Below are 17,349 nucleotides of genomic sequence, written 5' to 3'. Positions count from 1 at the left end.
CGGCGGTGCATGCCCTTGCACATAATTCACAGCCAGCGGAACCGAGGGCTAACAACTGCAATTGTTGGCAAGAAAAAGAGAGAAAACTTAATAATTGCCACGGCGCAACACTTTAATGCCACACATTTACATCCCCCCACCCTCACCCGCAGAGTCACATGTGCTGTCCGAGACCGAGTCGAGAATTTTATGCAAATCTTCTGCCATTCGCTGGAGGTGGAGACTTGCCAAGTGACAATGCAGGACCAACAGGGACACACACAGGCACGTGCAGAAAAGATACACAAAGCAGGACACTCTAAGCCGGGGAACTCCTCCTCCTTTGGTGGCATTTCCTTTTCGTTTTTTTTCCACCCGTACATTTCATGCCTTCGTTTATATCCCTTTTTTCTAGTTTTTTTTTTGCTCTGTGCAAGTTTGTGCAACTATTTTCCATGCGCATGGGCACAAAAAGGCAACAACTACTGCTGCTGCTGCTGCCAACTATGAGCCAAGGGAAGTCCCCAGTCTCCGCCGCAGACCCCCGATCTCCTGCCCCCGAAAGCACCCCCTTTTCCACAACCCTTAGCCCAGAATGTGGCCAGTGGCAGGCAGCCAACCAGAGCGTAGAGCAAACTGGAGCATTGCAACTATTTATTTGTTGTTCGCCTCCCCGAAGGCAGGAGGCAGGGATTTTTTCTATTACGCGCTCGTTTATTACGGGAATTCCAGCTCACGCCTAAGTGCATGCAGTTTTCTTCTGCCAGGGATTCCCTTTAATCAGTCATAGCCATCCTGCGGTCAGAGGAATCTTGAACCCTTTAAATTCGCAGAAATTAAACGATTCCTTGCCCCCTTTGCCCCCGATTGATGGCCAACTGTCAATTGCTAAGCTCCTCAGTCAGAGCCTGAATCACAATCAAAGTCGCAATCGGAGTCGGAGTCGGTCTTTTGGCCGGAAAGTTGCCGAGAAAGGCGAACGGAGAAAGCCCCGGGAAGAACTGCAAGAACCGGAGACAGAGCCAGAGAAAGAGAGGAAAAAATAGCGGAGAAAGCGAAACTTTTTAATGATGTAAAGTACAAAGTTTTCTGTCTTGTCGCTGGCGCAAGTAACTTGAGTAAACTTTGAGTTATGCCCTCACAGCCTTAGATGCGAAATCCGAGGAGGCAGCGGCGGCGGCGACGACGACCTCAAAGCGCAGGACGACATCCTTTTGCACCCACAGGCAGGACATCGATCGATGTGGGGAGGGAAGAGGGGGCATTGCGGCTGGTATTTGGTCGTTTGTTAAAAGTTTTCAACACTCATTTTTATTATGACATACGCGAGAAGTACGAGCCAAATTAGTGGCGAATATTGGGGAGGTGTGTATGCTGTGTGTGCCGGCAATGGTTGCGCTAATAAAATGCCAATTTGCTGCCATTGAATGGCTGCTTTATTGGCCGCCATTACAACTCGTACGCATAAAGGGCGATGCCACATCCTGAATTCAACCACCCACCCACACACATGCGTGCGAAAGGAGCCCTTCGAGGAGGCATTTTATGACGGCAACATTTACACGCATAAAATATGCATGATAAAACTTTGTTGTTGCAATAAATCAGCCACCCCCGAAAACGGTGCAACTCCTTGGCCGTCGTTGGCCTGATGTGATTACAAAACCATCCCGAGCGGAACCGGGCATCCTTTTATTTATGTCCTGCGTGATCCGAGTTCATCGCGATGCGGTCGTAATGAGTTCCTGGAGCAAATCAATTTCTACAGGCTCTCCACCACCGCTGTCAAACTACTTAAACTGCCATTAAACTATCGAGAGTGAAGGATGCGAAATATATACAAAAAACTTTTGCGGGTTCCTCAATCAGAAATATTATAAAGAAAAAAAGTGGAAGCCCCGCTTTTGTTAGAGGTGCAAATGCCTCACAAACAGACAGAGCAAGTCGCCTTCAACAACTTTTTTGGCCATTGTGTTTTGACTGCCTTTGTTGCATGCATAAAATATTTATGCTCTGGAAAATATGCAGCAACAAAAAACGGAGGGGTTTCCTTTTACTACCCCCCTTGAACTTTTCGCCATGTGCGTGCAACTTTTCACACTCAAATGAAATTACGAGAGAACAAAAAAACAGAAAAAAACGAGGAAAACTTTGCTACTTAAATGTAGCGCTCTCTCTCTGGCTGCTCTGTTCCCATTCTCTTTTTTATTGCTTTCTGCACTTTATCAACCATTTTGCCATGGCTCAGTGAACGCTCAATTGCCGGCTGACAGTGGGCGAGCGAGGGAGATAGCTGTAAACTTTTCATTAATAACGATTTTCCATTAACTATCGATTGATTTCGAGTCCCCAGGACAGCGGCAGCATCCCAGCAGCCAACAGTCGGCAGCAACAACAAACGCACTTCAGACAATGCCTGCAACCGGCAGCAGCAACCAACAACACTTGAGTCTATTTAAAACGCAAACAACAATAAACCGCCAAGGGGGTGGGCAGCGGGGGGGTTTATTCAAAGGGGACTCTTGGGGGCTGGGGGACAGGCTCATAACCGAAGAGGACGAAGCCGCCGACGCCGACAGGAAAAACTCATTGAAAAGTTTTCCTTTTTTACACTTGGCGCGCTCTCCCGTTTTGCAGGACGAGGAAGGACCTCCTCCGTTCCCCGCGATCCACACACCTAAGCGGTGTATCGAAGGAGGAAGTTTTTAATTTTTTATCACGCCACCCAGCCAACTCGGTCCGATATGCAACGAACCTGGTTACGCTTGTTTAGGGTCGAGGGGTATTCGAGATTTCTCTGGGATAGTTTACAAGTTTTTTTGTCTAACGATGGCTTTGATTAACTAAATCGAATTTATCATTCCTTTTAAATATCGAAATAATATGAGTGGGCTTCGAACCTAGGCCTTTTTGAAAGAAAACAAAGTTTTTATTTTTATAAAGTGTTCTAAAAATTACTCGCTTCAATAAAATAATAATGCTTATGATTTTGGTGAATAAAAATAGCTTTACAAAATCTTTAACTCTTCCAAAAAAATTTGGTAAAAGCATGTTTTAAGTTTTAGACAATATCTCTTTATTCTGGGCTAATAGCCAAATGCTAGACCATCAAGTTTTAAAACCTTTCCACTTGGCCCAGTTCGACCTTTATTTATATCCCTCATCTGCTATCGCTGATGATATAAGGAACTTGATGTTAAAAGTTTATTCTATTTTGAGAACCCCCAAGAGTATGATCAGTTCGACTTGGCAGGTGTATGTCTTCGCTCACTACTCCATCAACTTCTTGTGCAGTTCCTCCAGGTTCCTCATCCTTCGTCCTTGTTGCTACACGCGTTACGTTCACGCCGGTTCCTGTGGTTGCCGCCTCGTCCTTTGTTTGCTCCTGCGACTATTATGGGTAATGCCTTTTGTGTAGGTCGTCGGCATTGCGTTTTCTGCCCTTATTTTCCTCCTTCTTTTTTTCCTGTAGGTATATTTCTTTTTTCGGTTTTGTTTTGCTTCTACGATTTTTATATAGCGCGCGCTCTCGCCCAATATATATAAATTATTGCATAAAGTTTGGCGCTAAGTTGCAAAAAGTTTCCTTTCATTGCTGCCGCTGCTGCGGCGGCCGCGTGAACGACACACAATAGTCTATAAATCTTTATGGTCAACAGAGATTACATGGGCATGGGCCCAGACGCGGCGAAGAAAGCGAAGCCTTCCATGAAGTTTACTGCCCGGGACCTCAACCCTCAACCCTCTGGCCTTAGCAGCTTTTTAGGCGCTGTGTGCGTTGTTTTGATTTGTGTGCCCGTGTGCTCCGATTGCCATTCCAGCTGTAGTGGCCAGTTGTTGTGGTTTTTGCCGATTGTTGTTCCATTGTTGTTGCCGCTGCGGCGGCCATCGAGGGCAGAGTTGAGCATATGGCCATAAAAATGCGGTGCAGACGTGCTAGATGCTAGATAAATCATGCCAAAGCCCCAAAAAGTATGCAATGCTGCCGGCGCATGAATAGGAAATAGGAAATTCTTGTAAAAATCAGCCAGGGCAATCCGAAAAAAACCGCCCCCTATACCTTTTTCCCCTTGACACACCTTTAATTGCTTAAATTGTTCTCGTGCCGCGCAGGCTTCGTGAAACACGAGCGGCAATTCGATTTCTCGTGGCCCCATAAACAACTTTTCAAAAGTATAAAATAAAAAGGGAACAAGCCCTGTATAGGTTTACCGTTAGGATCATTTTACATAAAAATGCAATAAATAGCTACACAGAAATTTATGGTTGCCGTGGTCGTGGGGAAAAGGATGTAGGGAAAGGGAGGGCAGGGCAAGGATGGAGACTGAGACTCACTGGACTTGGACTCACTCGTAAATGTCAAATGCCGTGTGCTGTGGGGCCGAGGGCGCCTCAAAGTATGCTTATAAATTGCTCTAAATAGCAATTTCGGCTGCTCCACCTCGAGAGCTTCTGCTTCAGCCGCCGCCCGGTGTCGTGTCATTTGTTCGTTTTCTTTATTAGTGTCATGTATTTTTATAGTTCAAAGGACATTTGAATGATTGAATGAACTGTTTGCCCCAAACCCAACCACCCACTTCCACTACATTCCCTTTTCCCTGTTTTTTTTTGCTGGCTTGCTTGACCGAAAACGAGTTGCGCGCATGATTTCATCCCTTGCAGCCAAAGGACTCGCTCTACGTGCGGTCAGCTCCCGCTCCTGCTCCTGGTCGATGTCCTGGTCAGCAGAGGCGGCGGTCCCAGGCACGTTTCATCATGGCCAGCTTGTTGTTGGTCTGGCGACTATATCAAATAACGACTATTGACTACGCCTGTGTGGCGCTCCGTGATGTCGTGCCCCGTGTAGGGTTACAAACCACCCAAACCCACTCCAAAACCCACACCCATCTCCAAACCAATCCATCCATCCCAGCCCAGCAGTGACCCTGTGTTGCTGATGATGATGTTGTTGTCGCCAAGCGTCGCCATCGCCATCGCCATCGTCGTTTGGCGATGACGAATGAAAATCAATATTTATTAGATTACTTTCGAAATTTTATACGAAAATAGAATTTTTATGACATTTTTTTTCCTCTGGTTTCGCCCTGGGCCAACTTTGCCATGTGCCTGGCCTGGGCGTGTTAAAGTGTTTGCAATAATCAATTTTTCGGGGGGAAACTTGAGCTTGAGATTCGTGACCGGGGCTTTAAAAGGGGTTTTTCGAGTATTCCACAGGACGATATATATTTTAATGCCTGCGCTTCTCTACTTCTCTTATCGCCCATCATATCTAATTACAGTTTTCGTTTTCATTCCCGTAATTCTCGTTCCTTTCCACCCCGCCAGCAGCACTCATAATGACTTAATTATACTTTAGCCAATTTTCCTTTTCCCACTACTCTCTGCCATATCACTTAATATTAAACATTTCCGTGTTCTCCCTTGTCTGTCTTTGCAGGTAAGTTGCCATCATCCATTAATACCACCAGCCATCAAATTAGTAAGTACACAAAACGAGCTGCTAACACTTTTTATGTGCGTCTTTAACTGTATTCACCTCTCTGTCTGTCCTGTATATCCTGTATATCCCTTTGCCATTCCTTTTCCTCCACCAGGACCAATATATATACGTGTATGTGTGTACACGAATATAAAGCAAATGCATTTTAGTGCCCTCAGTTGACCTCGTTTGGGGCTTGTTTTTATGGCGAAGCCCAAGCGATGATGCTACTCACGTGGCTCAAAACTAAAAGCTCCCCCGAGTGTCTACTATCTCTGCCTCCCTCAGTCTTGAGCTAGTTTCGGGAGGGGTGGGGTGGGGGTGGTACTCCCATCCCCCCGGGAGTCACTTAATTATGAAGCTGCACATGAAGTAAAACGTCATAAAGCGTCGAGTTGAGTTGCGCCGAGCGGAGGCCATATACGGTTGACTTGGGTAGCAGTAGCAGTAGCATCATCATCAGTCCCCGTCTGTCTGCCAGTGCCTCTTACACATTCTTTTTTTCCGGTGGAGGTGGAGGGGCGGGCTTGGCAGCATTCTGCAGTTAATTTTCCGTTGCTAAATAAACTGTTTATGGCATTTATGCCAAAAATTTTTGGCCAAAGAGGATGGGAAATCCCTGGATGAAGGATGACGATGAACCGTCTGAGTATGCGAGTGTGTGCGTGTGAGCTGAGCAATTTCTGCATAACCAACACAGAGGAGCGTATCCTGTGTTCGCCCGGAATTGCCTTTTAATTGTGATTTTCGGACCAAATTTAAGCCTGCTAAAGGATTTTTTCCTCTGTGTGAATTAGAGAAATTGTTGCTTGATTGAAATGGAATATGGCAATAATTGGCTTGCTTTATCGCTTAGATCTGAAGAATTCGAGGAGGCTAGCGTTTATTTTCTCTTCTTATTGCAAAATGACTTGTGTGTGTTCACTGACCCCTCACTCACACAAGAGAGAGAATATTTACATTTTATGCGGCCACACCCACGCACACACTCGCCTTTATCCACTGACAATTTGGCAGTCACCGCAATCATAAAAATTTCCACTTCCAAGGAGAGGAGTGAAACAGGCCCGTCAGTCAGTCGCCTCTGCGCCTCATTTAAATGCAAATTTTTGACGAGCGGTTTTAACGTTCTTCTTCTCCGCTGGCGGTGAATGAAAACATTAAAATTAAAAAATAAAAAATGTAGTCTGCTTTTAGGCGGAACTCTCGCCGGCTTGTGTATGTATGTGTTTGCGGGGGTGCCATTGCACTATGGGGCATTTGACCACTTTTGTTGGCCGAAATTAATAACTCGGTCATTTCAAAAGATATTGACTTGAAACTTTACCAGTCGCCATTTCTTATCCCCCCGCATATTATATATGATAATCATCCGGATCGGAAAACTATATCATATAGCTGCCATAGAAACGATCAAATTAACTTTGCTGTTTTTGGAGATAAATGCACATAACTTAAGAAATAGCAATTATGTAAGTTTTTAAAACAATATTAACAGTTTTGTACAAATCGGACGACTATATCCTAAAGTTCTCAAAAAAAAGGGGCAAAGGAAAGAATTTACTTTACATTTGTACGACTTTTTGTTCAAGTTGTAGCGGAACTTTCGTTTTAAAGCCGCTAAAGTCCACTTAAGTTAGTCAATTACAAAGCTAAGTATTTCTACTATATTTTGATAATAATTTAAAGTCACGAAAGTCCTTACTTCCTTAGCCACCAGTGCAAACGATAGGAGTTTGTGAAATTTGAGGTTATGGTCTAAAAAATTAAATTACAGAAAAAGTGGCAATAAGTGGCGATTCTGACCATATACATTTTAACAACAATTAAATAATCTACAAATCCCAATTGGTTCCAGAAGTGGACTCCGCTGGACTCACTTTGTTGCTCCATTTGGAAATTAGTTTTCTTACAAAAATGTGTTTGTTAGACCACTCCCTTTAACACTCATTTGTAAGAAAAAACCGTCTCATTTTTGTCGTCGAACCACACAAATACTTAGTAAATAGCATAATCCTTTAAATCCAATCCAAAAAGTTTACTTAGATTGCTTAAAAACTCAAATTTAAAGCACTTTAAAACTGCAAGCAAAAAGTCGAAATACAACAGCTCGATAATTGCATATCAAACAGCTGATTTAACATCTCCTACCTTAACAGAGGCGACCTCTATCGGATTTCTGTAAACGTAACATTGTTAAATGGTCTTTTGTTAACACATCCTCAAACAACATTTTTTGTTTTAACGACTTTTAAAAAATGGGTTTTGGCCAACCAAAGTGGTCAAATGCCCCATAGTGCATTGCTCGTGAGAATAATTCAAGGTGATAGCTTAATTGAAATATGCTTTTAGGCGCTTTTCTCCCTCCCCCTCCCCGCTCTTTTCCCACCATTTTGCATACTCTACTTTGTTGTGAGTGTGTGTGTGTGTCTGGGTGCATATTTTATGGAGCTGCGGTCGACCACAGAGACCCACAAAAAAAAAGGAAACGGAAGAAAAGCAGCGAGAACGGAAGGGAATCCGAATCGAAATAAAAACTGAAGTGAGGCTGCTTAATGTTATGCAAAGTGTTTGAGCCTGCGGCGTGCGTAAACCAATGGAAAAGCCGGGAAAATCGGGCGTTAGGTTGGCTTGCAGCGTGGTGGAAATAACTCCCCACCATCACCTTTAATTGCTAGCCATTTCAATTCTCATTACAACTTCAATTGACTTTTGCCGGAAGTTAAAAGCGAGGTGAATAAGGAGTTTTTATAATACCAAAAGGTAGCAAAGGGTATTCGAGGATATGCAAAGAAATACCCTTTGTGCGAGTTATCATATCGTAATCCCTCTCGGATCTGCCATAAACATTCATATGCATAAATTTGACATTTGGCTGCTCCATAAAAATACTCCCGGCCGCAGGGCCTTTTGCCAGGCCGAAGTCGCCTCCCTGGAGCCGGGAGTCTGGGATCTGGGATCTCGGATCTGGGAAAATTTATGCACATAACATCCACTTGACTCCTTCCGACAGACAGTCAGACAGTCAGTTGCCTCCCCCAAGTGCAACACTCAACTGGAATCGTCGCAAATGAAAAGCGACAGCCAGCGAAGATGTTCGCGAAACGAGAGAAATCTGGTTTGCAATTTACAAATTGCGCAAAGGCGGAAGAAAAACAAAAAAAGATGGAAACAAAAGGGAATGCCTTATATTTTATGCAATATGCCACACCGCGTTTTATTAAGCAAATTACGATGAACGAGATGGCAGTGGAGATGTGGCAATGGGGTGGGGAATCTCGGCAAGTCCTACTTATGACCTTGGCAAACAGCCTAACGCCTCCTGTGCTGAGCCATTTGGCAAACAAACTCAAACAGACTCAAGTCTGCCTCGCATTTTGCTGCTCTTAACGCACATTTTCATATATAAATTATTAATTTCGCATGCCTGCCATTCCAACCCCCCAAAGAATGGGCCGCAGGACGAAGGAAACCGCACGCCTAAGCAGTCGAAGGATCAGAAAAGCGGCAGGAAAGCAAATAAGCAAGAGAGTAAAATGCATTTTGTGCTCCATTAAATAATAAAAGCAAACGTGGCAAAGATAGCGTCTGTCTCGGAGTCTCGGGGTCCCGAGTCCTCTGTGTGTGTACACAATAAAAATCTCACACGAAGCGCATAAAAATAAAGCAAGAGATACCCCAAAGAGGCATTCGCCATCCCCGTCTAATGGCGGCGAGTCAAAGCCCCCATTGTGATTTTTAAGTTGCTAACCTTTATCGGGAGACCGGGGGAGTTCGAGTGTGTTTGCCGTGCGGTGTGGAGAAAGTGCATAAATAAGTAAACAAATGCCTGTCGCTTAAGATTACATGGCAAATAAGCTGGCTGCAGAGCAGGACAACATTTGAATGTGGAGGCCAAAGGGAAAACCTCGCCGCTTACTTACTTATTCATAGCCAGACCTGGGCGGAAAGTGTGTGTCTTGAGGGGGCATAAAAATCAGCATAAACAGCAATTGTTATGGGCTGCGAATGAAGCCCACAGAGCTCAGTGCTCAGAGCCCACATCTGTTTTTAGTGAATTGAGGTAATTTCGAGGCGCCCTAAGCACGCAAATCAATGCCGGCGACTGGGTAAAGGGTTCCAATTGCAGCATAATGAATTTAGAAACTCCAAAAAAACAACTACAGATTGAAATTCATCCCGCCAGAAACAACACACACAAAAAAAACTTTATATGAAACTATGATCAATTTTGATTTGATATTCGGAATCTCTATTTGATATGCTTGAAACGTAAAAAACGCCAGTTAGAATTTCGAGTGTATCTTTTTCCCTCACACTCATGTATTTTTAAGGGCTATATCGCTTTGTTTCGAATTTAGAAAAGTTGATCTTCTCGCTCCCACTTATGTAATTTACGTCGTCATATGGCTTCTTACTTTCTTTTCGAAATCAGAGAATTTCCAAGAAAGAGATTTTGGCAAAATTATATTATTTAATACCAATTTGACCTGTATTGCATGGTAAAAACAATATAATCCCGTCGTCTTTTTTTTCTGTGTGCAAAGATATTTTTACATTTTAATTTAGTTATGAGTACAAAACAATTTCTGACTGCAATCACTTGAAAACGACAGGGGTTGAGCTGCGAAATGCTGGAAATGGTTTCAAAAACACCGGGCTGGCAGCCCGTTTGACACGCACGTGTCCTTGCCAATGACAAGGGAAATTTTACAACTTTCAAGTTTAATTTGCCAAAAGTATAGCTATAGCAATCAACCAAGAGCCAGGACCCAGAGAGGGCGGGAAAATGGGGTGGATGGCTTAGAGAGAGGAGCAACCCTTTCGAGCTAATTGCTTGGAAGTTGTTAAATGTAAAAATTAAAATGTATAAAATGTGTATATTTTATATTAAACAGAGGAAGAGCTCTGCAACTGTCAGTCACTCACTTTCGCCCCCTTCGTTCGTTCATTCAGTCATTCAGCCATCCAGTCATTCATTTATTCAGGCAGAACGTAGCCGGTTTTATGAGGTGTTAAGTGGGCTTAAATTAAAAGTGGGCGTGGGTGGAATGTGACGAAATGTTTGCATATTTATTTAAGTTATGGCAAATGGCGAGAAGAAGCAGCCACCCGGAGAAACCGGGGGATGGTTCTCCATCTCCAACTCATTTGAAGAGTGCAGAAGGCAGACTTGACTTTTGTTTGTTTTCCGCTTTGACATGAAGGGGCCACATGTGCGTGTTATAAATTTATATTTAATAAACTTTTGGATCTCCGAGGCTCAAGTGGGTATCAGAGGGAATCAGCGCCAGAGAATCCCAGTTGCAGGGCAAAGGGGCAAAGGACAAAGGGCAAAGGACAAGGACGAACCCCGAAATGGAAGGTGAAAATGTGGCAGTGATAAACAAATGGTTGCCAGTTTATAATGAACACAATATAACGTTTCATACAGGGCTTACAGGCGTCAGCAGGCGGTTCTCAAGTTCTAATTTTATGTCCTGATATCTCAAAGAGATAATCTGATTTTCCATTTCTCGTTTTTCTTCTCGCACATTGCACTTTCTCACCGCCTGCACTTATGTACTTATGGGTCTGTCCATTAATTATGAATACACAAAAAACCCATTCCATCTACGGTCTAGCATTGTTTGCCTTCGACACACCCACGAAAACCAAACTAAGACACCGTGTCACAGGACACGTGGCAGCATTTTGAGTAGCAACATCAAATTGCTTATTAAACTAATAACAAGGCCGAGCGGAAAAAAATGTGAATGTGATGCAGTCAACCCTCGGAGCGGGAAACTAACCCCGGCCCGAGGGCAGCGGCAATTACAGATGCGGAAACCAACCCCGATAATGAAGCCCCAGGCCGAAAAAGGGAAAACCAAATCTTAAAGTTTTAAAGCGGCCCAAATCTATGCCACTTTGATCATCAAATCAAGTTGTGCGCTCTGTAATGTCCTTAATTTTCCCCACTCGTTGGGTCTCTGCCCTGAACTATTGCTGACCCAAGGGACAGGACTAAATGAAATCTAAATTAATACAATTTTCGGGTCGCTACGCTTAGTTCCAGGACCCAGCCCATCGTCCTGCCATATTGACAGTTACCGAGATCAAAGATGTGTTAAGAACTTGTGTGCTCGCAAGGAATTTGCGCTCGCTATGGGGATCCTTGAGGAGGAGGACAACGATGGGGAGGGGGTGGTAAATTGAGACATGGACATGAACCAATTTCGTTCATATATGAAGACCGGGCAGCAAGGCATGGCAAATAAAATAAATGGCAATGAATGACTGAGCAAATGAATAAATGCGAGAAATTTTTGCTTTGAAATTCAAATTTCAAAAGTTGTCATGACATTGTGTTTATGACATTTAGTTGCTAAGGCCAGAAAGAGATGACGACGAGCTGCAGAGTTTGAGATAGAGCAATACACACATGTACGTTTGTAGGAAGAGAGAACTTCTGTCAATGCCTCGTTTTTATTTTAATGTTTGGGCAGGGGAAAGGGGAGGGGGGAGTGGCGCTGGAGGGGACTGCATATTTAAAATTGAATATTTGCACGCCTTGAGCATTTCGGATTACAAAGATATACTTCACTTATGCGCACACAAATACAAATACACTCGAGCGCCGAGCATGTGTGCGTGGGCGTGTCGTGTTGTCATTTGCATGCGCTCTATGCGTTTGTGCTATTTGCACTGCTCAAAGCCATGGTAAGCGGTTTATTTTTTGTGCATGGCGTATGCTAAGCACACAAAATTGTCTCTTCGAAAATTAAATTTAAAGAACCATGAACAGGGAATATTAAGGACGAAGGATCTAGACACAAATGGGTGAAAAGTGCGGCTTTGAGTCGTTCAAAGGGCTTCCTTCCCTTGTTTGGTGTATTATTTCTATAAATCCCTTTTGTAGGATATGATAGGAATTCTAGAAAAATAAGGTTTTTTGTCTAATAAACCGGATTTACGCTTTATAAATTTTAGGGTTTGTTAAAATAATTTTCTTAAATTTGTTATAATAATAAATGTTTAAGAAGTATTATACTTTAATAATAAAACAAAAATTAAAGTGACCTTGTAAGGTAATAAGGGAAGTTATCCTGATTTTTTTACATTTTCCATACACTATTTAAGTTGCATTACTGCCCTGGCATTATCCTTTCTTAGCCGATGCTTCCGCCAAATCCCCAGCCATATCCCTTCATCTCGCCTCGGGGCGGAGCTTTTAAAATTTAATATGAAATATGAATTCGCCTGATTTCATCAACTGCCGCTGCGGCGATGCGAGTTGCCAGTTGTGAGTTGCAGTTACACGTACTATGTGTTTCGCAGATACATTTTCAAGTGTACACAGGCTGGCTGCTGAGAAACGTACGCGATTGCTATTTACAAAAACACGCTGCCGTATGCCGCACACGATTTTCCAATTGAACTCACACGTGTACACACAGAGGCGGATACACACGGATGCTGGGGATACGGGGATACACGGATGCGGAGATACCCAGATATGGCGACGGGTCCTGGCGATACGGATACATGCAGTCCTGCGAGTCCTGCCACCGATGCAGTCGTGCATTCAATCGCTGCGTCGTCACCTCGACGAGGAGAGTGCGGACCGCAGAGCGGGCTCTGACTGCCCGAAATCATTTCAAGTTAATAATAAATGGAGCATCATCATCAGACATCAAACCCGTAGAGCAAATATCGAGTATCCTTTTGCTCTGTTTGCCTTCGTGTTTGTATTTGTGTTTGTATTTGTCTGAGTGTGTGTGTGCTGCCTGTTTGCATTGCCATTGATTTATTTTTTTGGCATGGGTTTTTCAATTTCTTCATGACATGTAATGAGCTGCCGCTGATGCCACTCCTGCGGCTCCTTGTGCGGCACGAATCAATTAAAATACGTGCCGGGCATTAGAAGAGTGCGGCACATATGGAGATTCCCATTCCAATTCCTGACTTGGCAATATTTCAATCAAATTCCCTCTTTTTTGCCACTCTCTGTGAGGCTGTAGCTGTCCAAATGGATATTTATGCTTATCATGCTTATGAGGAATTCACATTAGACTGAAAGTCAAGAGGCTGCCAACATGCCAACTCAATTGACAGTTGGCCAAGGCGGAGCACATGGAAAATATGCATGTATATGTAGCAGGGGGGCAGGGGTTTTGCCACACATGTATAAATTTAGGTATATATACTATATATACTGTCATTCTGTTGACAGGCGACTAGGTAGCCCACGCTCAGACACTGACACACACTGGCAAATACACATGAGTGCGTGTTTGTTGCCCTTAACAGACATTTTCACAGTTGAGTGCGTTGTTTGGGCTCAGCCTCGTCCCAATCCCAATCCTTAGCCCACCCACTCGCAGGACCCCTTTCCTCCCACCACCCGCTCTTCGTTGCCTTATATAATTTGTAAGCATTTCTAGCGCGCCTGCTGGTATGCAGCAAAAATTCTCCATGTTGCCGTTTCACAAGCTGATGGGTTTTGGATGCGAATATGGGATGTGATGGGTTGTTAAGGATGGGTTGAGGGTTCGTTCGCTCCTCTCGATTGCCCTTAAAGGTTTGCCTTCAGTGCTGCCCCATCCGAAACCAAAGTAATCAATTGGGTCATCGCCCTAAAAATAAAGGCATTTAAATTTCGACAATGACAAACCAACAACTGTAATTTAGGAATTCATTTCTTAATTAAACTTGGTATTTAGAGCACATTTCAAAGCTTCACAGAAAACTTCTTTAAGGAGAGATTTATGTTAATTTAAAAAATGTTTAAGATATATTTTCTTTGACCTTAAAGACACTCAAACACATTACGCAATCTGAATAAATAATATTCACCTCGCTTGAGTTGACTCGACCGTTTTCATGCTAATTAGTAATTTTTGGAAGAGCTCCGGTCCGTCTGCCCAGCGAAAGTATTGATTAGCTTTCGTTCGGGCATTCCGGCCTGCTAATAAATTACCAAAACTAATGTTTGTCTGACCTGACATTGGCTCGAAGTTTGGCTAATTAATGGCGAACCTTTCAAAGGGCTACACCTTGTTCCATATTTTGTTGCCTCTCGTATTTTTCGAAAGTAAACAAAGTATTTTTGTGGGGCAGGACCAGGCTTAGGTTAGGTGGTCGGTCATTAGCATGCGTTAAAATGGCGTTAAATGTGTAACGGAAACCCGTGAAAGCCGGCGAAAGGACATGCTCTACATGGAGTTTCGCTTTCGTTTCCATTCCCTTTTATTATTTTTTTGCTTTTTATCATTTTTGGTATAATAAAAATGTCATAAATTTCTGGCGTTGCCGCGTGTTTTTCTCTGTTTGTCCGTTTTTTCGGTGTGTGTTAATTTTTTCTAATTGTCCGAAATTTAGATAATTACACGCCATTAATTATTTACATAATAATAACGTTCCTTTGCCTATACTTTCTTCTTTGCGGGCCGAACGCGCGTTTTACAATTTTGTGGTTGACTTGGCTGTGGGCGTGGCGCCATACATATGTACACGTAGTGTATATACATACGTACATAGATGCCGCGGTGGGGGGCGTAAAATTAAATTTACATAATTTATGACTTGCTCAGCAATGTTCATGGGCGTTGTGTTGCATAATTTTAGGCATTTTTGTTTATTGCGGCGTAAAATTTGAATTATGAATCAGGAATAGCTCCCCCTGTGCCCCCGCCCACCGGAATTCCGAGTGCTTCCGTGCAAGGGTTACATTCTGAGGTTATTAGTAATTTATTTGCATATTTTGTGTCAGCCAAAAAAGGGTGGGGCGACCGCCGGCTGACGGACAGGAGCAGGAACCCTCAAGTGTCATACGACAGTCAAGTGTCGTGCCTTGAATGAAATACGCTTTGAGTTGGGTTTCGGTAGGTGGGGAGATTGTCGCAGGTGTGGTATAGCACTGGATTCTCAAGGATAAAACTTAAAGATTTAATGAACGATTCTCTCTCTTATCCTTTATCCCTCTTTCACCACTTATTAACTGCTTTCTGTCTGGCCCAACGGATAATATATGAACCAATAAACATTCTTCTGGCCACGCCTGCCCGTGGCCAAGGTTCAATGCCAGAACTTTAATTGCCACTTGCTAATTGCAAACTCCCGCCGAGGCAAGAGCCCTGTGTTACAGCCCTTATATACACTAGCCATATTTCATACATCGAGATACATAAAGAATATAGATATTCTCCATTGAACGTGGACCGGGGTAGAACAGAGCAGAGCAGACCAGACAGCGTAAAAAGTGGAAGAAGCAGCCACTGATTAGTATCAAAAGGGAGGAGCAGGATCACGGAGGATGATGCAGTTGCGGTTGTTCGGATGGTCGGATGGTTGGATTGCCCTCCAGCTGGAGCTGAAGCTGAATCTCTCTTCTGTGGCTGAGGAGGCAGTGAAAAACTTTTGATTAAGCTGCAGTTATGGCAGGTTGTTAGAGCGGAGAGTAGCTGCTCTACAAGCTTTTGTTTTGCTTGCTAGCTCGTTAGTTTGTTTTGCTTTTACCTCCAGCTGGTGGATTCTGGAACACCCCACCCACTCCGCACACATGACAGATGCTTGAGGCAACATTGTCTACTTTTAGGTGCTTTTCCCAGTGACAAATTTCTCCATCGGGAGATACGGAGAGAAAGAGTAAGGGAGAGGGAGACTTTCGCCGAGTATCTGTGTGTCCACAAGCAGCAGCTCAAAAAACTTTTGCATAAAACTTTGATGATTTTTGTTAGAAAAGAAGCGAGAAGCGAGAACCGAGCGGCGTTTTCAATAAGCAAACCTCCTAGTATCAAAGTCCCAGCCCAGCAGTTTACCCTCGAGCTAACCCCATAAAATATTACTTTTCTATCAACAAAAGTTGCCGGGGCCCCACTCAATTCGAAACCATTTTCCAAACTATCATCATCATCGAGTGGAGAAAGCATCATAAAAATCGCTCTTCATGTGCTTTAGTGGAGAAAGGCGGTTGGAGAAAGGAGGCGAAAGGACCGCTGCCATAACAAAGCCATAAAACGTAGTTTTAATTGCATTTTCGTTGTTCCGTTTTATGTAGTTCGACCAGCGAATGCATAAAAACAACAACACACCACACTGACCAAAGCGGTCTGAAAGCTCTTTCTCCGGCTTTTTGTGCCCTGCTGGCTGGTTCAATGCGCCGCATTCTAATTGCACAGGCTGATGGGTTAGGAGGCTATGGGATGGTATAGTGGAGTTCGGTTCTGGAGAAGGGGGCTGGCGGGGATTTTAGGAAGGCACTTACGGCTTGACTGGATCTCTGGGATCTCTGGCGCTGTCTCTCTGCGTATTTCGCTTTGCTCACTTAGCGCTCGGGCATCATAAACTAACGCAGTTTATGGGTCCATGCACCCAAAAAGGCACCCGGCCAAAAAGGGGAGGGCTCACAGAGCACTTGGCCAAGTTGGCACTTTCAGGCATTGCATATGCGTAGGCGGCGACACTGCGGCTAGTCTCGACCCCTCGACCTCTCAACCCCTCGACGCCTCGACCCCTCGTCATGCTCGACTTGCTGGGGCGCTAAAATTTGCGGTTTAACGTTGCCACTGGCGCCTGTCGACTCTCAACTGTCGACTGCAACATCTTGCCACCCAAAAGGCCACCCACAAACGACACTTTGTCATAAGCAATTGTGAAGGCTAATTGTGTCGAGGCAGGCATCTTTTGATTCCCCCCGAAAAAAAGAAGAGGAGAAACAGCGAGAGAGAGCCAGATTTAATTAACATTCTGACTCTCAAAGGCTTCGGCTTTTGGCAACATTTAAATTTCAAATTATGTGCGCTAATTACGCGGCCAAAAGCAGAAGACTGAGGGGAAGCCTTTCGCCTGGCGCTAATAATTAGCCAGACTTTTGTGCAGAGTCAGAGAGATGCCTTAGAAGGGATCCT

The 17,349-nt window shown here is 43.9% G+C and overlaps 1 protein-coding gene across 17 annotated transcripts in view; it reads left to right on the top strand.

Annotated features, from left to right (window-relative positions):
- The window catches only part of LOC108055996 (CUGBP Elav-like family member 4), a 143,429-nt gene that overhangs the window by 9,859 nt on the left and 116,221 nt on the right, over positions 1-17,349 (top strand). For 8 of the 17 annotated variants that reach the window (XM_044393881.2, XM_070215804.1, XM_044393875.2 and 5 more), the window contains exon 3: positions 5,417-5,458. The exons of the other annotated variants lie outside the window; for them this stretch is intronic. In XM_044393881.2, coding sequence (XP_044249816.1) covers positions 5,417-5,458 — 42 coding nt within the window. The remainder of the gene's footprint in view (positions 1-5,416; positions 5,459-17,349) is intronic. 17 annotated transcript variants of the gene reach the window in all.

This window comes from Drosophila takahashii, chromosome 3L (assembly GCF_030179915.1).
Source record: "Drosophila takahashii strain IR98-3 E-12201 chromosome 3L, DtakHiC1v2, whole genome shotgun sequence".
NCBI classification, from domain to species: Eukaryota; Metazoa; Arthropoda; class Insecta; order Diptera; family Drosophilidae; genus Drosophila; species Drosophila takahashii.
The sequence above is the reverse complement of the archived record's forward strand: the minus strand, read 5'-3'. Positions and strand labels throughout refer to the sequence as shown.